This window comes from Jaculus jaculus, chromosome 10 (genome assembly GCF_020740685.1).
Source record: "Jaculus jaculus isolate mJacJac1 chromosome 10, mJacJac1.mat.Y.cur, whole genome shotgun sequence".
Lineage (NCBI taxonomy): Eukaryota > Metazoa > Chordata > Mammalia > Rodentia > Dipodidae > Jaculus > Jaculus jaculus.
Window position 1 is genome coordinate 59,889,953 of NC_059111.1, and position 26,033 is coordinate 59,915,985.

Genomic DNA, 26,033 nt, shown 5'->3' on the forward strand with positions numbered 1-26,033 from the left:
TTGTGCCAAACATTTGCTCTGAAAATTAGGGAAGGAAAACAGTGTTTTATTTTAGTTTTTTAAATGTTTTGGTTAAGACAGAAATTAAGTTAATGTCAAATGGAGAAATAATTATTTTTATGTACTTTGTTATCCCTCTTTATGAGAATATCCATTTGTTGGACTAATCATCATTTTGTAACAATAATGCCATCATGAAATAATTGAATAAATTATGCTTGAAATATTCAATGACAAAGTGAGATCTTCTTTGGTTATGCATTGTGATTGATGCATTAGTGCTCCCCTTTTTTTTCTGGAACAAGTTTTCATTATATAGCTCACATTGGCCTCAAATTCCAAGAGCTGAGATTGTGGGCATGTACCATCTTTCAGAATGCTTATGAGTGGGCAGCTGTAATAGAATAATCTCAAAGATGGTATGAGTCCATGTCAAATTTGTCAAGGGTCATATAGCCACAGTACAAGTAATGGGTTCTGAGACAACAATACCAACCTTTAGATACATCTCAAGGATTCAAGATGGGTCCATAGTCAAGGGGGGAATGAAGGGACCAAAATGACGCCATGACAGACTTCGGTAAGGTGCCACCCTAAATAGTCTTAAGTTCCAGTTTCCCGAAGAGCCAAACAAGACTTCTGAGAAAGGGTGGGCTGTTAATCATCAGTGATCCTGACATGTGGTGGGAAAAGATAACAGCCCAAGGGTTGAGTCAGTTCCTGGAGACATGTTCCTTTTGTGCCTTTTGCAACGCTTCTGCACCAACCAATCAGAGATGCACAACTGTAATTGCTGCTTGCCTAGCCAATCATTTTAAAAATTACCTAACCTGCCTGAAATTCCCCTAGACCTAGCCCACCAAAACCTTAGGACCAATCAAAAGAGTGCAAGTACAGCTACTGTTCAAATTAGCCAATCATGTTAGAAAAGACTAAGCCTGCAAAAATTCCTCTAGCTGTGCTTAAAAGGAGCCTGGGAGCCCCTCTCAGGGTTACCATTTTGCATGAATGGGTGACTACCACATGCTGGCTGATTCTACAGAATAAATGCTCTTTGCTGTTACATACTACTTGAGTCTGGGGTCTTTCTTCAGCAGTTCTCAGACCCTTACAGTGACCTGAGTCTGTTACATCTAGAACTGGAGCATGACCATATTGCCATGACCCTTTTCATTAATTTGGTCTATGTCTTCAAAACTAGAGGACCAGATATCTTTCAGAGAAAGATTATGGTGGCTAATACATTTACATATCTTTAAGTAAATTAGGTCTTTAGAAAGTATAATGAAGAACATATTGTTATGAAACTTGATTCACTGAGAGATCTAGAAGACTTCCTAAGTTCATAATATTGAACCTTCTGTTCTCACTCTGATGGATACAATTTGTCATCCATTATTGGTGAATTCCATTTCTCTCTGCATTCAAAACTCTATAGCAGTGTCCTCTGTTTTCCCAAATGTAATATAATAATCTAGATGAGATTTTTTTATCTTGAAGTTCTTTGTCATAAAGTTGTAATATAGTGTTTAAGAACCTTCACATCAAGTTTATTGCATCTAGTTTGTTGCCCATATTTTTTAGAGTTAAATATCTATTGGCATTTCACATTCTGAGCATATAACTATAAATCACCTGTGCTGATTTCAAGATAGTGATTACCAAAATGCACATAGATGTTATTTTGTTTTATGATATGTTTTTTTAATTCTTCTTTTCTTATTTGAGAGAGAGAATGAATAGGCATGCCAGAATCTCTTGCCACTGCAAATGAACTCCGGATACATGCATCACTTTGTGCATCTGGCTTAATGTGTGTATCAAACTCAGGCCTTTAGGCTTTGTAAGCCTTTAACCACTGAACAATCTCTCCAGCCCTATCATTTTTGTTTTTTGAGAAAGGGTCTCATTTTGTAGCCATGGATGGTCTTCACCTCTTCATTTCCTTATGCTTCCTCCTAAGTCCTGGGACTACAGGTATGTACCTCCACACCTGGCACAGAGACTTGTCTTATTTTTTTTTTCTTATGTTCACTGTAGCTTTTGTATTTACAATGACTCATTCTAAATATAGTTCCCACTCATGAAATGCTGTCCTTTTTTACTTTTCCCTTTTAACTTTTAATTTTAGATAGTATTATATTCATAGAAATATTGAAGATATATTAGAAATACATCTAACATTGAAGTTTTTCTAACAATTAGAAACCTGCATGGGTACTATTCACTAAATGTTATTGTATATTTTATATTTTTAAATTATGAAGTCTCACTTAGTTTTCCTAAGCTTTTCTTCAACTGTTAGATTGAAGTATTCCTTCTGCTTCAGCCTTCTGAGTAGCTGGAATCTTAGTTATGCGCCACCATACAAGGTTTCTAAGTTGCTTTATTTTGATTTTACTAGTTTTCCCCAACTTTCTTTTTCTAGTTCATATAATTGTAAATACCACACTACATTCAGTTGTCATGTATCCTTCATCTACTCTGGCTATGACAGTTTCTCAGTCTTGTTCTGAAGTTCTTGATCCAGGGAGTACAGGTCAGGTACTTTGTAAATTGTTGGTTTGTCTAATGTTTCTGGAAGGCAGCATATCATATCAACAGTACATGATGTCAACATTACTCATCACTGGTAGTGTTAACCTTGACCCTGTGTCTTCTCTGCCAAAAAGCTGTTGTCTACCCCATTCCCCACATCCATACTCCTTGGAAACAAGTTACCCTGCTTCTAACATTTCATTATGATAACAAAAATATAAACTTCTACTGTCTGTAATCTCTATGGCTGATTTTAGGGAAGAAAAATCTCAAGATATTTAAAATGTTCTTTTTTTCCCTGTGCTTATCCACATGGTAATCACTGTAGACCCCAGCAACTGTACATTTATAAAATTCACGTGCACAGACAAAATTTCCTAATGTTCATAAAATAAATGATAGTGGCTCCAAGAAATGAGATATTGAGCTGTTCCAAACACAACTAAAACTATCTTTGACTAGTTTATGAGAATGAATTCTCCCATTACCCCCATTGTATAACTCCCTAAATTGACTCTTCTGAAAAGAAACCCTTATAGAACTTGTTTGTAAACATCCTTATTTTGAAAAAGACTCACAATGCATATTTTCCCTGTTGCTCAATTGAAAATACTTTATCTGTCAACCAAGAGACAAAGGATACAAAATGTCAGTGAAGAGAAGCTGAAGAGATCACTTCACTAGCATGGTGACAAGTTTTAATGACAATATAGTCTAGTCTTAAAAAATGCTAAGGGTATCAAGTATACTTTACTCAGAAATGATTATGTGAAGTAATACAAATTATAATTAGGTGAATTTTACCATTACACAATGTATATGTACTTAAAAACATTATGTTGTATTCAATAAATATATATAGTTAATCTATCAAAGTAATTATGAGGAGAAATATAAAGGCTTTTTTCGTTCCACAGGCCATATGAAAACAGTAGGAAAGAGATGGAGAGATAGATTAGTGGTTAAGGCACTTCTCTATGAAGCCTAAGGACCCCCATTCAATTTCCCAGGACCCACATAAGCCAGATGCACAAGAGCCACATGCATCTGGAGTTTGTTTGCAGTGGCTGGAGGCCTGGCATGGCACTTTCTCTCTCAAATAAATAAATAAAATATGAAAAAAAAACAGGAAGTATAATTTATTGTTCTCTGGGCCCTTGTACACTATTTTGTGCTATCCTTCTGCCAGAAGAGAAAGGGATTACACTACCCCAGTTTCCTTTAGTGGCTGTAGGACTTGAAAGCACTAGGTAGCTTTACAACTAGTGATTGTCATTGACTGTGTCCTGAAAGCTATCATTTCTTTTTATTTATTTATTTATTTTGTTTGTTTTGTTTTTCTTTTTTTTCTCAATTTTTATTAACATTTTCCATGATTATAAAAAGTATCCCATGGTAATACCCTCCCCCCCCGCACTTTCCCTTTTGATATTCCATTCTCTATCATATCCCCTCCCCATCTCAATCAGTCTCTCTTTTATTTTGATGTCATGATCTTTTCCTCCTCTTATGATGGATGGTTTTGTGTAGGTAGTGTCAGGCACTATGAGGTCATGGATATCCAGGCCATTTTATGTCTGGAGGGAGCACGTTGTAAGTAGTCCTACCCTTCCTTTGGCTCTGACATTCTTTCTGTTTTGTTTTTCGAGGTAGGGTTTCACTCTAGCACAGGCTGACCTGCAATTCACTATGTAGTAGTCTCAGGATGGCCACGAACTCACAGTGATCCTCCTACCTCTGCCTCCTGAGATGAAAGCTATCATTTCTTAATCAACAAAGATCAGGTTGTCTGTGGGTAGGCCCAGCTGACTGACAAGCTTCATATTCTATTAGTAGTTGATGAAAGAGAAAGAAAAAAAGGAAGGAAGGAAGAAAGAAAGAGAGAGAAAGAGAAAGAGGGGGAGGGGAGGGAAGGGGATGGAGAAAGAAGTGAAGGAAGGAGAAGAAAGAAAGAAAGAAGGAAAGATAGAAAGACAGACAGACATATATTGAGACTTTCTAGCCATGTCATAAAATAGAAACAAAATATCATAGCAAGGAATAATGTTTTGGTCCTCTTTTTCCCCCCATTTTCCACACAGAGCCATATAAGTGGCACTTGGTTCTCTCACGCCTTCTCACTTAATAAATTCTGTTTTCTCTGCTTGGGATCTGTCATGCCCAATTTCATTTCCTTTAGCTTACAATCCAGCAGGTTGGAATTTTTTAGCCCTGACCTCCAGCCTTCTTACTCTTTCATGCTGAGCTTGGTGTGTTTGTCCATGCTGCACTAGAATATCATCATGGAACTATGTAAAGTGGGCTATACTGGAGTGACTGTGTTTATAGCATTTGGAAACTTGATATGGATTTCCTCTAGGAGTGACACCAGACAAATTTCATATGAACTTACCTATAATGAGAATTGAAGCTGAGATGAGCATTGTTAGGTTGAGGGGGGGCAGTGGGTAAAGCTCAGTCATTGAGTGTATGCTTTGTACATTTAGGACCCTAAATTCAATCCTTAGCAGGGAAAATATTGGGTTGGGAACATAGCTACGGGGTAAACCATTTGCCTAGCATATACAAGGCTCAGGCTTTGAGCCCCAACACTACCACACACCCCCTCCCTCTAAAAAAGAGAGATAAAAATTTAGGGGCTGGAGAGATGGCTTAGCGGTTAAGCGCTTGCCTGTGAAGCCTAAGGACCCCGGTTCGAGGCTCGGTTCCCCAGGTCCCACGTTAGCCAGATGCACAAGGGGGCGCACGCGTCTGGAGTTCGTTTGCAGAGGCTGGAAGCCCTGGCGCGCCGATTCTCTCTCTCCCTCTATCTGTCTTTCTCTCTGTGTCTGTTGCTCTCAAATAAATAAATAAATAAAATTTAAAATTTAGGTTTTGTAAGATTGTTATGAATTCACTTCATATTACACAACCTAAATCACAGGTAGTAGAGAGGGTTATATAATAGTGATAATTATTATTAATTATTTTTCCACATTCTAGATTTTTTTTTACCAAGAGTATTTGTGTATTGTGTGCATAGTGTATGAATGTGGGCATGTGAGTGTGCATGTGAATGTGGAGGCATTGATTTATGTCCTTAATCACTGTATGTATACAGAGGCACTCTGTGACTTAAACCCAGAGTATACTGATTCAGCTAGTCTAGCTAGCTAGCTTGCTTTGAGATTCCTTATCTCAACTTCCCAAGTGCTGGGATGACAGGTGGTAGAACACACATCCAGAAATTTACACCGATGCTGGGGATGCAAACTCTGGTCCTCTCACTTTGTATATATATATATCTGTGATAGTGGAAAAGAATGATCAGGTTTGGTTAACGTCCCATTTTGAATTGTCATAAAAAATAATATACCAGTGATAGAAATTGTGGTAGTTTCAATATGATAATTTGAATGTATGGCTCCCATAGACTCATCATAGGTGATTTATTAAAATTGACATTGTAATTTGGATTTCCAGCTTCCCTGCTGGAGGAGATGTCAATGGGAGTGGATCCTAGAGTATAGCCCTAGGTTGTTGGGAGGCAGATCTATATCCCAACCCAAATGTGTGTGGAGAGCAGCCTGAACTCTGTATGTTGCATTTTGTGGTGGTGGCTGTTGGTGATGTCTCTCTGCTTGGATCTGTGAAAGGGAGCCAGCTGCTTCTGCCATTGATGGTGTTACCCTGCACTCTGTAAGCCTGAAATAAACCTGTTCCTCCCATAAAACTGTGTCTGGTTGGATGTTTGTCCCATCAACAAGGAGCTGACTGCAACAGAAATTACATTTGGAAAGTTTGAGCTCAAAATAATTGAAAGATATGTAAACATTGTTGGGTGTTTTCTATATTACCTTATAAACTGACAAATCCTAAAGTAAAGACTTTTTTGACCAAATCTTATTATTAATGAAAAATTCAGACTAAGTGGGTTATAATTACATAGTCACTCAATTTCTCAAAAGAAGTCACAGATTAGACATTTCTTCATACTCTCATAGAATATTATTCATCAGAAATATATTGTTTAAATACATGAATTCATTCTCAGCAAGCCACTCTGTGCACTCTCTTAATCTATGGCCAGAGAGGGAATACAGAGAGGGAATACAGAGGGAATAGAGGGGAAATGCAGAAAGATGGCAGTGGTCCTTTATGTCAAATGAAAAGGCTTTTATTGCTGTTTGGCAGCCAGGCAGTAGTGAAAGGTTTTGCTATATTAATTAATATATGAATGTCTTGCACACTTCTACCTTTTATGTCCGTGTACATTATAATTTTGTATTGCTTCTTTCAGTTTTATTAGTGTACCTTTGAGCATCTTTGATAAAGATAATGTCATAGGAAACACCCATTAGAGCTGCATGTCAAAATCTCTAGCCAGCCAAACAGATAAAAGCCTATAGAGAAACTCTTTCATCCCAACTGAAAGAATTGCAACGTTGATTTATCTACCAGTTGTTCAAGTGTCATATTTTTGAGGTGATACAAATGAAAAAAAAATAGCTATAAAAGAAAATCTATATGCAGTTTGACAATAGAATAGTTATCTTTTAGCCAGCCAGGTCAGTTGGGCACACAGTAGGATGTGGGTTAACTCTTAGCCAGCCAGCTTAGTTGGACACACAGTAGGATGCAGGTTAACTCTTAGCCATCTAGCTCAGTTGGGCACACAGTAGAGTATGGGTGTTTCTGCTGAGGGTCTTCATAGCCAGAGTTGCAGCTTGTGTAAGATGATGTGAAGGTCCAAAGATGATGACTAGAGAACATATTCTAATGTATAGAAAGGTAGATGTAGGTGTTTTAGGTCCAAGATATTTTTATGTAATCCTTATAAGAAGACAGTAGAATAGGTCATTGGTACTAGAAAAGAATTCTTAGTGGGAAAAAAAACATGGAAAACCACCATGCTGGCATTTTCAGTAGACTTTGTCAAACATCTGAAACTCCATTATTTATAAATATATCATTGTGTCTTATCCATACCTATGTTCTCTCACATATGCAATCTGTGTTAAAATCTGTTTCTGCAACAATTGCAAACTAATTCTTTATTACATAAATGAAATTATGTTTAAGATAAAGTAGGATTTGTGTAGCCATTTTAGCACTGTATGCATGTGTGTTCTATTTTAATAGAACCATATGGGAAAGGCATTTGGCCAATGCATTAATTTAATTCAAAACATTATTTATGCGCAACTGTGCTAACAACTGGAGCAGCTGTAGAGAAGTGGGTCACTTGTCTTTTACCCCATGGGTTGTGAAATAAGGATATAATAGTTTGCTAGCCCTAGATTGAAGATGAATATAGCAATTGAACAAACACCCCAATATGTTCAGTCATGAGAAACATAAACTCACTCAAGGCAGAAGCATTAAAAATTATGGAGAATTCCAAGAAAGTACAGGAGCTAGAAAGACACCAGTTTATCTGCACACCCAGATCTCCTAAAAACAGAAACCAGACCATTCTAAAGGACTTCATGTGTAAGAATGACTGCTATTCATGCTAGGTCTGTCGTTGTTATGATTTACCTAATCTAACTATGCTGGTTTCTTGCTATCCTGATTCAAATAACTTGTAATTCCAACAGAAGCATATAACTGGCTATTCACCTGTACTATGGATTGTCTAGAGCTGTTGAGTTTGGTATAGGCTACTGTAGCCTGAGAAGCAAGGTCCTCTGGTACCCTGGACTGTTTTGCTAGACAAGGCACAGTGAGTATAGCACTTAAGGTACAGTAGAAGGTTGATGATATCTTGAGAAAGGATATAACTAATAAGATATGAACTGTCTTGCCTGCTAGAAGGTTCATGAAAGGCTTTTTGGAGGGGGTGGTATTGAAATATGATTATAAAAGTTGAATTGGATTTATATTTCAAGAGCAAATAGGTGAAAAAGGAAGGGATCCTAAGGAGTGAAGGAGGTTCTCTAGGCATCTGCTTGGCAGTGGATCAGCTGGCTCAGCGTCCCCATGATGGCTGCCCTAAGGCATCCCTGTAGCTCATGTCAATATCTGGGCAGAATCTTTGGTTTTGTGGTCAGAGCAACTGTGGTTTTTAAAAGCTCCCCTGATGCAGTTAATACCAGGAACATTGACCACTGGCAGTTGTTAAGTACAGGCCATTATCAGCTTGTGCAACACAGCTGGACAAGGGTGTTAGGACAGGGCTGAAGTGGCTTCAGTTGTCAAGACAAGGACTGTCTTACCTATGTCCTACAAGGACCAGGAAGCCGCGAAAGCCACAAAAGACTCCAGTTTTATTGGTTTCCATGGTTTTCTCACTGTAGCTACTTCTATTTAGCATCTTTTTAGGATGAAACAGGAGAGAGGAGAGTCTTGGTCCAGGTCTGTCTCACAGCTTATGGTGTTTACTAAGGGATTATTTATTCATTGCTTTCCCCCTCCACCACCCATAGAATGGATATTATAATTTCAGATTTAGTTGTTTTTTTTTTTCAAATTTATTTATTTGAGAGCGACAGACACAGAGAGAAAGATAGAGGGAGAGAGAGAGAATGGGCACGCCAGGGCTTCCAGCCTCTGCAAACGAACTCCAGACGCATGCGCCCCCTTGTGCATCTGGCTAACGTGGGACCTGGGGAACCGAGCCTCGAACCGGGGTCCTTAGGCTTCACAGGCAAGCGCTTAACCGCTATGCCATCTCTCCAGCCCCATATTTAGGTTTTAAGCAGAATTAGTGATGCTCTCATCATGATTCTTTGTTTACTCTTTAGGGGAGTTGGCTGCATTCTTGTTGAGATGATCCAAGGTGTTGCTGCCTTTCCAGGAGTGAAAGATATTCAAGACCAACTTGAACGAATATTTCTGGTAAGTTCCACAGAGATTACTTCTGAGAAAAACTTGTTTCTTATTTATCACTTTGTGACAAATTCTACAGTGATTGGTAGACATTATTTTAAAACATGTTTATGTGTTGTCATAATTAGTTCTAACATTTTTTAGCCTTTGAAAAATGGGAAATTAATTAAGGATTGTGCTTTTAAATTGTCATACCTAAGTAAAATGTCAAAAGATAAGACTGAGTAAGAGAAAAAAAGGCAATATAGAATAATTGGCATTCAGATTGAATGATTTAAAATTAGTTCTGGTCCACATAAACAGATGGGGCTTAACTCCCTGCCACCTCCAGCCCTTGACTATAGGCTTTGCTTTCCAGCTGTCTTCTATAACATAGCACATGGAAAATGGTGGGTCCAGGGGTGGACAGGAAGACAAGCAACCCCTCAGCCAGGTTGTCAAGACCACTATCATCATGGTAATACTAGCACATATCCTGGGGATGATATGTTGCTGATGGCACTTCACCTGTGTGGCATTCTTCCCCAAACCATAAGCCCAGCATAATGATGAAAAACACATCTCAAGAAACAAAACTACAAGATATTCTACAAGATTCTTTACTGCTTACTTGTAAAAACTGGCAATATCATCAAAACCAAGGGAAGTCTGAGAAACTGTCTCAACCCAGAAAAGGCTATGATGACATGGCAACTCAATGTAATGTGATATTGTGGGTGGAATCCTATGTGAGGGGAAGACACACACAATAGAGAAAAACTAGTGAAATCCAAATAAAGTGTGGTGTTTAGTCACTAAGGAACTAGGTTAACAATGTTCCACACATGACTTTAAGAACAAGGGAGGCTAAGTGAAGGGTGTACAAGAACTTCCTGTAATTTTTTTTTTGCAACTTTTATATAAACTTAAAGTACTTCGATAATTAAAACTTTATTTAGAGTTTTATTTAATCAGACAAAATTAAGTATTCTAGAGTAGATTTTTGGGTTTAGCACTCTGCTGTATTACATTTTAGCAATGTGACCTTACTAGCTCTCATAGGTAAAAGAGGGATTATAGCACTTTTCTCCCAGGTTGCTTTGGGAATCATTGGCTTACAACATAAAGAGTATTTTTAGAATGTCTGGCACATAATAAATACTCTAAAAGTACATGCTGTTTTCATTGTATAATTTTCACACCTTATTACAGGTAGTTTTATTCAGCAGATTTTTATGTTACTTAATAATCACATAAATGTATTACTTAAAAAAAGAATGAGAGCTAGACTAATCTGGGTGGAAAAATTAAGGATTGTGTTAGAAGGATCAAATGAAACACACTGCAATAGCTCATAATACCATACTTTTCCCTTTAAAAAGATTGTGTGAAATCACTGAGACAGATTTTAGTATGGCTCATGTCAAGTGATGTACTGATTTGATTATCATTTACTTTAGTTTTGCAGAACCACACTAAAATATAGCTTTCATCTTGAGTATAAGAACCCTGGAGCTGGGAAGATGGCTCCATGAGTAAAGTGCTGGCCTCACAAGCATGAACACCTGAGCTTAGATCCTAAGTGACTGTGTACAGTGCCCAATGGTGGTAGTGTGTACCTATAATCTCAGCTTAGAGTAGTAGAAACAGAATTCCCTGGGACATGCAGGCCAGCAAGTCCAGGGGAATAGATGAGCTCTAGTTTCAGCAAGAGACACTGTCACAATAAGGTAGAAAGTGACTGAGAAAGAACTCTGATGTCATCTGTGTCTCTGTGTGAATAAGGACATACTGTGTACTTACACACACACACACACACACACACACCACACACACACACACACACACACACACACATACACATGCATGCACAAATGCATGCACACACCACATTATAAAAAAACTGTAGTACGATGTAATACATGAATTGAGACTATATCACTTGTGCTCACCTCACTATCATCAATGAAAGGATAAAAGAAGACTAGAAAGTAAAGAAATAAAGCCCACATGATTTCTTCATACGGTGTCCCACATTGCAGTGAGTTCTTTATATTAACAGAAATGTACAAATAAAAATCCCTAACACAGATACTCTTCAAAGAGTTGTGCTATTGACCCTTCTTGTTCTTTTAGAAGCTATTTTTCAATGTTATTGTATTTAGTGTCTGCCAACTTATATACACATATGTTAAAATGGTCTCTTATGACTATAAAAATAATATATTTTATGTAATGTTGAATCCCTACAACGTAAAAAAGTACAATAGCTGGAAAAAATTACCCTCTACTCTACTATTCAAAGACAATCACCTTTATCACTTTGATAATTTCCACACATTTTTGTCTACACATGCTTTTAAAAACTGATTTTTGTCTACTGTTTTGCAGTTTGCTATTTTCATATAATAATATGTAATGGAAACTTTCATTAAGAAATAAAGTCAAAAACCCTTCTTAATGACATTACAATGTTTCATTGTATGGATGAGATATTATTTACATATTCAGTCAAATATTAATAGCATACATGGATGCACACACACATGCAAACATGCATATTCCATGGTGGATATGTGGAGGTGAGAAAATGACTTTGGGTATTGGTCCTTGCCTTCTGCCTTGAGACAAGGGTTGTCACTGTTCAATGCTGTGTTTGCCAGGATAGCTGGCCAATGTGCTTCTAATTCTTCTGTCAGCACCTTGTGTCTTGTAGGCATGTTGGGGTTATAGATATGTGCTACAGCAACTTTTACCTTGGTGTTAGAAATACAAACTTAGAAGCTCACATTGGCACAGCAAGTGCTTTATTCACTGAGCCATCTTCTCAGCTCGTTGACAGCTTTTTTTTTTTTTTACTTTATTTTTATTTATTTGGGAGAGAGAGAGAAAGAGGAAAGGAGAGGAAGAGAGAGAGAGAGAGAGTGGGCATGCCAGGACTTCTAGCCACCATGAACGAACTCCAAACACATTAGCCCCCTTGTGCATCTGGCTTATGTGGGTCCTGGAGAAACCAGCCAAGGTCCATGAGCTTTGAAGGCAAACATCTTGGCCACTAAGCCATCACTCCAGCCCATTTTTTTTTAAATGGCCTTTCACTATAATGATGTGCTCCTGGAAACATACATTGCATACCTGTCCTATTAAGACTAATTATTAGATTGAAAGGCCTTAATATAATAAAATTAATTTTAATAAATTTATTGACTATTCTTATACATCAATTCCTACATAAATGTATGAAATTCTTCTTTTCCCTTTTTCCCAACAGTTTATTTTCCTCACTGGATTATATTGGACCTATATATTATATTATGAATAAATTATATAATACTGAGCTATTCCTACCAAAATAAATTATTCATACCTTGTATATTATGGCCACTTTATCATTTTTTTAAATTTTCCTGTTGGCTACCTCAGACATCATTATCCTTTGATTGTTTCCACAAGTATTTTCTAATAATAAACTTTAACTTTTCTATATATTTGTCATTGAATAAAATAAAGGGATTGGGAATTATAATAAGCTATAGCTTACATCATACAGATTTTTATGTTAAAACATATCCAAATATTTAGCATTTGGATTCTTCCAAAGATCACATACAATACTCATAATATCAGTTAACTACATTCTGAGACTAATTCCTAAATTTTAGATTCCACTTAGCTTTTTACACTGATTGATGATGCATAATAATTATGCAACTTTTTAACACTACTGGTTTCTTTTATGCTACATTAATCTGTGCTTAAAATCAGAAAGCCAGGCATGACTGTGCATGCTTATAATTCTAGCACTTGGAGACAGAGGCAAGAGAATAATAAGTTAAAGGCCAGTCTTAGCAGCAACATAAAGGCTAACCTGGTCTACGTGTATCTTTTTCTTTTAAAAAAAGGCACAGAAAATCTTAAAAATTCAGAATCATATAGAAATAAGTTATTGGGTAGGTGAGATGGCTTAGGTAAAGTGCTTTTCATACAGTCATGAGGATCATTCTGGTTCCCAGCACCCACATCAAATGCTGGGCTTGGTAGCATGAGCCTATAATCCCAGAGCTAGCGAGGCAGGGACAAGAGGATCCACTGGCCTGCCAGTCTAGCCTAATTGCTGAACTCCAGGTTAAGAGTCCCTGTGTCAAAAAATAAGGTGGAGGGCTGGAGGGATGGCTTAGTGGTTAAGCGCTTCCTATGAAGCCTAAGGACCCCAGTTCAAGGCTCGATTTCCCAGGACCCGCGTTAGCCAGATGCACAAGGGGGCGCACACATCTGGAGTTCATTTGCGGTGGCTGGAGGCCCTGGCGCTCCCATTCTGTCTCTCTCTCTCTGTCTCTTCCTCTCTCTGTCTGTCGCTGTCAAATAAATAAATAAAAATAAACAAAAAAAAACTTTAAAAAATAAGGTGGAGAGGGACTGAGGACATGAGACAACAACCTCCAAATGTGTGCATTCATACATGTGTACCCACAAACAGACACACGTGCATGCAAACCATACCTACATACACATCAATAAAAATTTCTTTACCTGTATATTGTTTCACACTGAATACAAAAGGAAAATAAATAAATACTTACATAAGTGAATTATATAAGGTAGTGATAAAACCAAGAAAATGCATTTCATGGCAGCATAATTTTTCCACATGGTTTATGTTGCAGTCAGATTTGCATTGCTGGTAGAAATCACCCAACCAAGAGCAGCTCTTGGGAAAAAGAGGTTTATTTTGGCTTACAGGCTTGAGGGGAAGCTCCATTATGGCAGGGAAAATGATGTCATGAACAGAGTGGACATCACCCCCTGGCCAACAGAAGGTGGACAATAGCAACAGGAGAGTGTGCCAAACACTTGGCATGGGGAAACTAGCTATAACACCCATAAGCCTGCCCCCAACAATACTCTCCCTCCAAGAGATGTTCATTCCCAAATCTCCATCAGCTGGGAATCCAGCATTCACAACACCTAAGTTTATGGGGGACACCTGAATCAAACCACCACAGTTTACAAAAAGTTTTTACTTGAAATATTTGTATAATGTAAGCAATATTTAAGAGGTCATATTTGTTGGGTTGTTTTTTGCCTGATAATTTTGCTATAGTTTCTAATATACTTTCAACACTTTCTTTATTTAGTGGGTATTCAGAAAACTTTATGCTATGATTAGGCTTTTAATAAGCCAAAGAAATAAATCATTGCAAATTTCCCATGAAATTATTGATATGGCAAGCTATGATTTGTTTTTGTTAGAGCATAAAGACCATCACATGCAAAAAACCATCATGATCCATGCCAATTACTTTTTCATTTATTTTAGATATTTAACACATAATGCTTTTTAAAATAAAATGTCCTTTGATAATTAGAATCTAAACATCTTCATGTGGGTAAAATTACTGCTTTAGAATCAAATGGTTTTTACATTTTGTCCCAAATAATTAGACAAAACCAAAATAAGAGGAATCTAAAAACTTTTATCATTAAATGCTGTTTCTTAAGTTTAATATAATCCCTTCTGAATTGCTTACATTTTCAAATGCTGGTTGCATTTCTTTTTTTTTTTTTTAAAGAAAGTTCTTTTCTTTTTTTTTTTTAATTTTTATTTATTTGAGAGAGACAGACACAGAGAGAAAGAATGGGCATGCCAGGGCTCCCAGCCTCTGCAAACGAACTCCAGATGCATGCGCCCCCTTGTGCATCTGGCTAACGTGGGACCTGGGGAACCGAGCCTAGAACCGGGGTCCTTAGGCTTCACAGGCAAGCGCTTAACCGCTAAGCCATCTCTCCAGCCCTGGTTGCATTTCTTGTTATAAAAACATATTCTCAAAACTCATATAATTATTAGCAGATGACATGTTACAAACTCAATGTGTTTGAAACTGGGGGAAATATGCTTTCCTTGGTGACCTTTCCTATATGATCTGAAGAGAAATGTCTAGTAAATCAAGATTCAATTCTCTTTAACAGGCTTCTCCTAGAAACTTCCAGAGATTCTTTGCTAAAGTGGTTAGTGAAGCATTGCCAAGAGGATAATCAACTTTGAAAAATCACAAAATATGAGGTTATTTGTTTTGGTTTGTGTTTTACTACTAGGATTAAATCCATTTATTTACCTGAAAACTGCTTTGAGAGGTGGTTAGTAACTTTGAAGGACAAAATTAGTAATCTGTAATCCAAGGTAGCTAATATAGTTAGTTTCCATATACTGAGTCTTTATTAAAAATATGGACGGCAGTAATGATCAGTCAGTGAATGCTTCTCTTTCTCTCACACACACACACAAACATACACACTCATTTACTCTTTCTTCTTTTCTCTTTCCTTCTTTATCCCTCCTTTAGTGGGAGAGTACAGTTTATGTCTTTCACAAATTTAATTAATTCATTTCTAGAACATGACTGTGTTCTTCTATGTAGGGTAAACTGGGTTTGCTACAACCCGAGATTTCACTGATAAATCATCTTCCTTGAAGCCACAATGGTCATATGCAAGAAAGTGAAGAAAATTATAGAATTCCAACATACCCTGTTCAAAACACTTTGGGTTGCAAGCATTAGGGTACCTAATTCTGTAAGAGCAACTCTGCTCTTAGGTGGAGAGTGATTTGCTTTCATTTTTTTCAGTATCACTCATTTTAATATGTAGCATGATGTATTTACCTCCATTAGTTACAAAAATAAGCAGTGGAGATATATATATATATAATCTGATATATAATCTGATATATATATATCAGATTATAAATCTATATATAATCAGAATAATAAAATCACAGTTAATAAAAGTAATTTGTAGTCTGAACACATTGTTCACATTTGAAAAAAATAGCCTACATGGAGAAATCCTGGGAATATGTGTCTCTCATTTCAAAAGAGCTGAGCAAATGGCAGAAAGTACTTGTACAGCTGTCTTCAGCTCTGGCAGAGGCTTCTGGGTCTGCATGGCTCATGGCCCAATGTACAGCAGTCGTGACAGTGGGGGCACATGGCTGTGTTTTACAGGCTTGTTCGTTTTTTTCCTGTCTTTGAATGTTAATAGCCCTAACAATCTCATTTTCCCCTGCCTACTGGGTCTCCTGGCTTACAGGGGAATATAATCTACCAGTTGTAGCCTATCTTAAATTGTTTGATAGGTTCATCTGTTAACATTTTCTGGTCTATGTGTCATCCAGGATTTAAATGTGTTTGAGTGAACGTATGTGTAAAGTGTTTGTGTGTGTGTGTGTGTGTGTGTGTGTGTGAGAGAGAGAGAGAGAGAGAGAGAGAGAGAGAGAGAGAGAGAGAGAGAGAGAGGGAGGGATGGCACAGGGGGCCAGGTAACCTACTTGCAAGTTGGAAGCTTTGAGTATGATCTCTTAAGCACTCCTGTGAGAAAGACTGTCTTATATACATTCTGGTGATATCTCTCAGAGGTGGTATGTGTTCCTAGAAAGTCATAGGCACAAAGCAGAAAGATATAAGGGATCAGAGCATTTCAGGCAAATGGAATACTTAATGATAACATAAGGATCATTCTTTCTAGTGATCAAGGTGATTTCTCATGCTCATAATATTTTTGCTCCTCTATATATTTTCTTACCTGGGAAGTGTTTGCTTTGTATGAAGCACTTGGTTGCTGGGTAGGTTGCTCTTTAGACCTTAGGCTGAACCAATGAACAGTGATTGCTATGCACCTAGATGCATGTTTCAAGCAGTAATTATGTGAAGCCTGAAAATGAGGGCTTTTTGCATTAGTTACTGCGAGAGTTTGTATGAATAGACAAAAGTGGGAGATATTTCTGTTCTGAAGAGGACACTATGGCAAAGAGGAGAGAACACAAGAATGATCTGAGTATAGCAAGCCCAAGTGTATTATTTTTGAAAGTCAGAAATAGGACTTCAAGAAGGAAGGATTTATCAGCTGCCTCACAATGCTGCAAGGTCATTGGAGCAGTGGAGGCTTCTGGGGGAAGCCACCTCTAGTGACTTCTGAGAGAACAGCTCCAAAGAGTTGCCTGGGTCACACCAGGTTTATGTGTGAGTTGGTTGTAAAGATTTGAGCAGTAGTAAATACAAACTACTTTGAGAACTAAGTCAGTGGAAAGGATGAATGTTACCCTCAGGGCATTTTCAGTCAATATGTATACATTTTGTGATATATAATAAATATTTTCATGTAATGTAGATTAGGGTATTGAAAAGGACACTGAAATATAGGAAGGCATAGTTGATAGGTTAAAGTATTATTACAGGCCCAAGAGATTGAGTGGAAGAGATGGTGGCTTAAAATATGGATGAAAGGCTCTCAGAAACAATATGAAGATAGTAGTGTTGCAGACTTGAATAAATGCTATAGAGGAAAGGATTTGGAGATACCATGATCGGTAGGACTCAAATGGAAGGGATGGCTGGTTCAGCACAGTGGTGGGCCTTTGGAGAAGATGTTGAAGGGAATGGACAAAAGTCACAATGCGGGTAAATAGCACACGGTGTGTAACTGTAATATGACCAGGAAAGGAGGTAATTTCTAGTCACACTTTTAAATCTCTTCTTGATTTCAGACATTATTATACAAATAGAAATGGCTGTATTTCCCACATCTAAAAGTTTAATAGCTTTTACACTTTCTCATTACCATGGGGATAATTTTGGCTATATCCATCTTATCCATAAACATTTCCCAGTTGTGACTAGTAATTTTTAACAAAGACTGTTCTATATTTAAGTTTTTCTTTTTGTTTTAGTTTTTCAAGGTAGGGTCTCACTGTAGCACAGGCTAACCTGAGAATCACTTTGTAGTCCCAGGCTGGCCTCAAATTCACAGCAATTCTCCTACCTCTGCCTCCCAAGGGCTGGAATTAAAAGCATGTGCCACCATGCCTGGATCTATATTTAATTTTTTAAATAATTTAATCTAATATGTCTTCATTTTATCCTACCATTTTGTCTCTTTATAGATGTTGTCAGTTTACAACTAGTTACTGTTGCAATTATCTGTCATGCAACAATCTCAAAACTGTGACTGACTTAAAGTGATAGCAATCCTTGTTTTTGTTTTTTTTGAGGTAGGGTCTCACTATAGCTCAGGCTGACTTGAAATTCACTATGTAGTCTCAGTGTGGTCTCAAACTCATGGTGATCCTTCTACTTCTGCCTCCCAAGTACGGGGTTAATGGCGTCATCACTCCTGGTTTGCAATCATTTTTTTTAAATGCATCTTTTCATGATTTCAGGGTCAGTAACTCAATAAGGGCTTGGTGGAGTGTTTGGTTTCAGATAGATACTTACTAGAGCTGGACTGAGCAATCATGGAACAGCTGAGGTCTAGCCAGTCACCCTGCTTTACAGATGCTTCAGGCTGTCCATGGGTTCTCTGCATGTGAACTCATTTTGGCTTCCTTGTTGCTCAAAGGGCAAGTGTATGTCCCAAAAGGAGCAGACGAAACTATAGGGTTTCTCTTAACTCAGCCTCAGAAGTCAAACAGTAGCACTATTGAGCCAAAGGGTCATATACTGGCCCTCAAAACCAAGGAGAAGGGACATAGACCCCAGTTCTAGATGGAAGGAGTGTCCTGAAAGATTTCGGACCATTTCTGAAAACTGCTACACTGAATACATGACTTTTCATTAGAGCTAGAAGTGGTATCAGTTGATAAACAAGAGAAAAATAACTAGGAAGCTCCCAATTTTGTTTCTGTTTCTCCAATACTCATTCTAGCCCTTCCAGTGTTGTCTGCCATGACTGACCTAGATGCATGTTTGAAGCAGGGCTTGTCACAGTATGACTTTTGGGCCATGGGAGTCCCTAATTTGCTCACCCTCCCTTTCTTTTTTACACTAGCAAGTTTGCAGATGTGTGAGACTATAAAAAATGGTTAAAATACTGCTATAATGTGACAGGTCTGACACAAATGAGGAAGTGACAGTATTTCTTTGTAAATTCCCAGGATGTTAGCAGCAAGGTGGATTTACATATAACTCTAATTCTGCTTTTGAGACTTTTTCTTTTCTTTGTATTGTACATACACACATAAGCCTTTCATTCCTAGGAACACTCAGGTTTTCTTGTGTGGCCAGCATGTAAGATGGCTCCCTGTAAAATGCATATCTTGGTGAAACACCCTCACAATGGATGGATCTTGTGACTTGCTTCTAGAGGATAGAATATAGAGGTATGATGCCATATCACTTCTCAGGCTAGGCTATAAAAAGGCTATTTTGCTGGAGAGATGGCTTAGTGGTTAAGGCATTTGCTTGAAAACCCTGATGGCCCAGATTCAATTTTCCTGTACACACATGAAGCCAGATGCACAAAGTGGTGCATGCATCTGGAGTTTGTTTGCAGTGTGTGTGTCAATCTGCTTATAAATAAAGAAATATATATTTTTACAGACTATTACTTCCTGTGTCAATGACCTTCTCATTGCTAGGGAAAAACACTTGACCAGAAGCAGCTTATGAAAGGAAAAGATATATGTCTGGCTTGCAGTTTTGTGGGAGCTCTTAACTGGGTGGAGAAAGCATGCAAGGAGGAGGGCAGAAGTAGGGAGAGTGGACTCAGTGTGGCAAGTGGGCCTGGGCTGCAACGTCCCCAAGCCCCACCCTAGACACATACTACTCTAGCAAGGCTCACCCTGCGGAAGGCTGTGCAGCTGGAAATTAATAATTAATTAATGAGTATCAATCATAAACATGTGAGGCAAGGGGAGTGCATTTTACATTCAAAGCACCATACTTTCTTCTTTAATTCGAATAACAGGTGACAATTAATGCATATATAAGCAAATGAGGTTCTGAAATCAGCCTATCCTGGTACTGTAACTTATTTCCTGATTGACATGCTATCTTAACCTACCTCCTCTTAAGTTTCAGAAGACTTTCCCCTCAAGGGTGAATCTGTCCAGGATGTTGATATTTCTGTGAGACACATGTTCAAATACAACCAGGCATCATTCTCAAAATTATTTGTCCTCCCTTGATCTTTCAAGTCTCATTTTTATATAACTTGAAAAAAGCTATGGATGTTTGATTAAATCCTGTCAATTAAGATACCCAAGTCATTAGAACATGTCCCTTAGAGAAAATTTTATTCTAAGGGAAGTTAATGGGTTATCTGATGTTGGAGAAGAATTTGTCCTCTATCTCACTTATGTCTTTCACAATTGATAGGCTCACAAAAGTAGGCAGAGTATATCAATGTATATGCTATAGGTTTTTTCATTCTTCCAAAACTCTCTTTATTTGTAAGCCTACTCATACTAGGATCCATGTTGAGAAATGTATAGTTTAAATGTGCCATTCAATGGTGTGTTTTTTTTTCTCAGCTTATTACCTAATGTAAATGAAAGTTTCTACTGATTTTGAATAACTGTAGACATAAAATTTGTTGATGAATGTTTCTTCTTGGGGGTAGAGTGTTCCCCAGGGAAAAAACAAATGCCAACCTAGCTATATTGAACTATACTTGCTGACTGGTCCCTGGTAACCATGCAAGGAAAGAACTGGCTAAGTGACACAGTGTGCTATCCAACCTCTGTGCAGCAACAGTGGCCTGTATTTCCTCTTTTCCTGTCTCCAGTGTCAAAATGTAACACATCATTCTGAATGCTGGGCTCCTTCCCGCACAGGTAGTGCCGAGGGAAGAACCAGGCCTGCTATTTCCTCCCTAAGGGTTGAAGGGATGATGAGCGTGGGAAGACCCAGAAACCTCTCCTGGCTCCACCAGAGAAAAACTACACTGAGTCGGGAGTCCTTCCAAAGCAGGAACTCACTTTATTGTTACAGGCAGGTGTTTATATAATGTTGAGAAGAAGGTGGAGACTGTAGGGTGGAGTGAGATGTAAGGGCCAATAGCACACTGCAACCTCTGAGATGATTGGTTCTAAGCTGGTACTAGCAGGGACTCTAACTTCCTGTGCGGAAGTGGCAGGCCAGAGGCTATTTGGCCCCCTGCTGAGTCATAGCTGGGCGGAGGCAGTTAGGCTCAGGAAGTTCCACTAGGCCTCATGTCCAGGCCTCTCAAAGCCCAACACTGAATACTGAAAATACTCCCATCCCAGAGGGAAATTTTCTCTTATTTCAAAGTTGCAAGTTCTTTCTTTTTCTTCGCCTCTGGCCTTACCTGTATCTGAATCTTACCTTACCTGAATCTTACTATGTAGCCTGGGCTGGCCTCAAATTTGAAGCAGAGTGATGAGATTATAGGTTTGTAGGCATAAACTTTCAGGCTAAGCTTTATTCACTCCTTTTTTTTTTTTAACTTTCTTTATTGACAACTTCTATACTTACACAATAAACTGTGGTAATTCCCTCCCCTCCCCCATTTTCCCCTTCACAACTGCACTCTCCATCATATCCCCTCCCTCTTTCCATTAGTCTTTCTTTTCTTTTGATGTCATTGTTTTTCCCTTATATTCTGAGGGTCTTGTGAAGGTATTGGTAGGCACTGCGAGGTCGTGGATTATAAAATGAATATTGGGGGAATTCTGTAGAGATAACTTTAAGAACCATCTTAAGAACAAAATATTTTTTTTCCTCCTGTGCTTCCTTTTGAAATCCCTTACCCTGATAATATGTGAATTGCTAATAGCAGATAACATTTAACATTCAGGTGCAAAGTTCATTTTACTGAATCTCAGTGGAACAAATTACTATCAAAATTTTCTCTAAGCAAAATTCAGTATTAAAAATGTTTCATGTTTTTCAGGCACAAAGTAAATAGCTGAATGATGTCAATAAAACTTTGAAAATATTTAGATATACTTCCTGAACCCCCTCACATTCATGACAAAATGAAATATTGTTTATTTCTCAGGCATAATGGTGATATGTGCACATTTGATCTCACTATTGACTTTTAAGATGTGATACACTTGATTCAGTGGTTGTATCTTTTACATATTTAAAAATATTAATGAATATCTATTTTGAAGAATTTTGGCAAAATTTTCCATTGAATTTTCTTTGTGTGGAAGTGCTACTCTGTAGGAATTAGAAAGTTAAAATCACAGGGGCACCAAATTTGATTTCCAATCCCATATTAACTTTATTCTTTACTGTAAAAATTTGTTTTACATATTAATCATTGGGAAGTACATGGAAATAACTTATCTTGCAATTTTGATCTCCCTAATATAGCACAGCAATGAACTAAATGAAAATGACAAAGACATTCCATTTATGGAAATTATAAACATTTTGCTAGCAAGAGTAAATAAATGTAATAACAGTTCTTGTTCTTCTTTTCAAATGTTAAATTCCATTTTTGAAATGAAGACATTGTTCTATATGGGGAATTTCCATATCTTCCATCCAATTTTGTTAGGAATATAAAGCTGTGCTTTTAAAAAGTTCATTAAAAAGATATTATCAGGGCTGCAGAGATGGCTTAGTGGTTAAGGCTTTTGCCTGCAAAGTCAAAGGACCCATGCTCAACTCCCCAGGACCCATGTAAGCCAGATGCACAAGGGGTCACATGTATCTAGAGTTCATTTGCAATGGCTGGAGGCCTTGATGTACCCATTCTCTATCTGCATTTTTCTCTCTTCTTCTCTTTCTCAATTAAATATTTTAAAAAGATGTTAACAATGAATTCAATGAAGCGCCATAGTATTCATAAAATTCATTTTCCTCTTTTGAACTCATAGTAAGGTTTATCCTTCAGGAAATTTTATCATCTTTCAGTGAGATAAAGTATGGTACAGGGTAGAGATTTTGGCATAAAAATACTTTTGTCTGTTAATTTAATAAAATCTAGTGTAGATGAGGTAAGGAAATGCAAACATCATAAATATTAGCCTCTGAAACAAAGGAACTTTAAGTTACTTTAAGCCTGTAGTGATGAGCTCAAGTAAAGACACTGAAAACCTATCCTTATGCCTAGTATGGAAAAAGAAGGGATTCAGTGGAAAATGGATGGAGAATGGGGCATGAAAAAATGATAGGAGAGGATTATGATCAAAATACATTATAAACATACATAAAAATTGTCAACAGTACTGGAGAGATGGCTTAGCAGTTAAGGCATTTGCCTGCAAAGCCTAAGGACCCAGGTTTGATTACCCAGTACCCATGTAAACCAAATACACAAGGCAGCACATGCATCTGGAGTCAGTTTGCAGTAGCTGGAAACATGCCCAGTCTCTCTTTCTCTCCCTTTTTCTTAAATCTTATCTCCCTGCTTTTATCTATATATAAAATAAATAAATACAATAAAATAATTTAAAGTCAACAAAAAAATTTAAGGACTACAGAGATGGCTCAGCAATTAAGGTTGTTGCCTGCAAAGTCTAAGGACCCAGATTCAGTTCCCCAGTATCTACATAAAGCCAGATGCACAAGGTGGTGCTTGCAGTGACTAGAAGCCCTGAGGCGCCCATTCTCTCTCTCTCTCTCCCTCCATATATGTATTTGAGATTACATATACACATACATATCCGTGTGTGTGTGTGTGTGTGTGTGTGTGTGTGTATGTATATATAATCTCAAATACATAAATAGATAAGTAAAAGTAGCTAAGAAATGGCTCAGCAACTGAAACACTTGCTTGCAAAGTCTAAGGACCTAGGTCTGATTCCTCAATAACCACATAATGCCAGATGCACACAATGACATATGCATGCATCTGGCATTTATTAGCAGTGGCTAGACCCCTAATGTACACATTCATTCTCTCTCTCATTTGCTGCCTATCTCTCTCTTTCTCATCTGTTTCTGTCTTTCTACTTGTAAATACATAAATATATAGTTTAAAAAATAAAATGTCATCAGTACCCTGGGATAGGGCCTAGGATTAGGAGGGTATCACTGCTAAATGTTCTTTCTGTACAGATCAGTGGGGTGAATTGGTTGAAATGGGAGCATTGCACAGACCTTTATCAGCCTCATTTCAAAATGAGAAACCACACTGCCTCATACAAAACTCAGTGTCTTTAATAGAAAAAATACTGTTTTGTCTTTAAGATCAGAGTACCCTATTTGTTCAAAAGACATGTTTGGTGACTTGTACATACTAACTATGTACAATTACTATAAAATGTTTGGTCTCAGCCATTGTTTGAGCTTTTTATTAATAAAAAAAAAAGGCTTTACCTTTATTTATTTGAGCAGGGGAAAAAGGGAGGGAGAGAGAGAGAATGGGTGTACCAGGGCTTCCAGCCACTGCAAACAAACTCCAAATGCATGTATCTCATTGTGCATCTGGCTTACATGGATACTGGGGAATTGAACCAAGGTCCTTTGGCTTTGCAGGCAAGCACCTTAACTGCTAAGCCATCTCTCCAACCCTGTTTGAGCTTTTTAAAAACATTTATTTATTTATTTATTTATTTATTTATTTATTTATTTATTTATTTATTTATGAGAGTGAACAAAAGAGAGAGACAAAGAGAGAGGAGAAAGAGAGAATTGTTGCACCAGGACCTCAGCTACTATAATCTAATGCCAGACGCTTGCGCCACCTAGTGGGCACTTGTGACCTTGTGCTTGCCTCACCTTTGTGCATCTAGGTAATATGGGATCTGGAAAGTCGAACATGGGTCCTTAGTTTTTGCAGGCAAACGCCTAACTCTAAGCCATATCTCCAGCCCTGTTTTAGCTTTTTTTTTTTTTTTTTTTAAATTGGAAATAGGATGTCATGTGGCCCAGACTGGCCCTCAAACTCATTATGTAGCCAAGAATGGCCTTGAATTCCTGATTCTCTTGTCTCTATTTCTTGAGTACTGGGTGAAAGGCATGCATTACTATGTCAGGATTACTGTTTTAACATTTGTTTCTTATAAATATTTTTAAAGCAATTAGTGAGCCCATGATTTAAATAACTTTGATTTCCCTACTGATATTTATACTTCTGTGACCTCTACTTTCTAAAGGAATCATTTTATGAAAATATTATTAGAAGCAATGTTGAAATTTTTGCTTTTACTTTTTTATCTAAGTCAACTGCTTACTGTTCCATTGCACAGGCGTTTATAGAGCTGAGTAAAACATGACTAAGGTCTCATTTCCTCAGACTTTTGACTTACTTGTAGGCCTTCAGCCAAAAAATGGAGTATGTCAGATGTCAGGAATCTAACCTATAATTTGTATTTATTGTCCAAATTTATACATTGAAATAAGAAGTGCATCTTCAGTAGTCTACTTCCACGCTCAGTCTTTTCCCTAATCCTTTCTCATGTGTGATCACCCCAGAAGCTACAGGCTTTTGCTTCTTGAGATCTGTGCACCTTATTTAAGACTGGTTCCTGATGCCCCATAGCTTGTGTGTATAGCAGTTCAATGAGTTCCAAGACAGTATTAAAAAGGCATGACTACTCTGGCAGGTATTTAAAATAATGCTGAGATTCTTAAAGGAGTCAGTCTTTTGTCTTCCTCCCACATGACACTTGATGATGATGTACTTCAGGGATGCTAGTAACAATGCTCAGGACAAGTTTTAGAATTAAAAAGAAGCATTTGTTTTAAGAAGAGCCTTCTCCAACAGATTTTTGAAGATTTAGAGCAAAAGCCTCATCTGTAGTAACCCCAACATGCTAGGCTCACCCATCCATCCCGATATACCACTTAAAGATGCTAAGAAGAGCGTATCTGTGGATTTCTAAATCTCTCTACCTAATATACAAGGTATTCTCTGGAATAAAGTTTATAGGAGCAAGCAAGTCATACATCAGACCAGTTTTTAGAATATGTAAATCAGTAGGCAAACATATAAAGCAGGGAGCAAAATATTGC

General features: G+C 37.6%; 1 protein-coding gene across 2 annotated transcripts in view; it reads left to right on the forward strand.

Moving 5' to 3' along the window:
- Positions 1 to 26,033, forward strand: part of Cdk14 (cyclin dependent kinase 14) — a 707,419-nt gene that overhangs the window by 473,848 nt on the left and 207,538 nt on the right. For both annotated transcript variants that reach the window (XM_045161059.1, XM_045161060.1), the window contains one exon: positions 9,264 to 9,357. In XM_045161059.1, the coding sequence (XP_045016994.1) occupies positions 9,264 to 9,357 (94 nt within the window). The remainder of the gene's footprint in view (positions 1 to 9,263; positions 9,358 to 26,033) is intronic.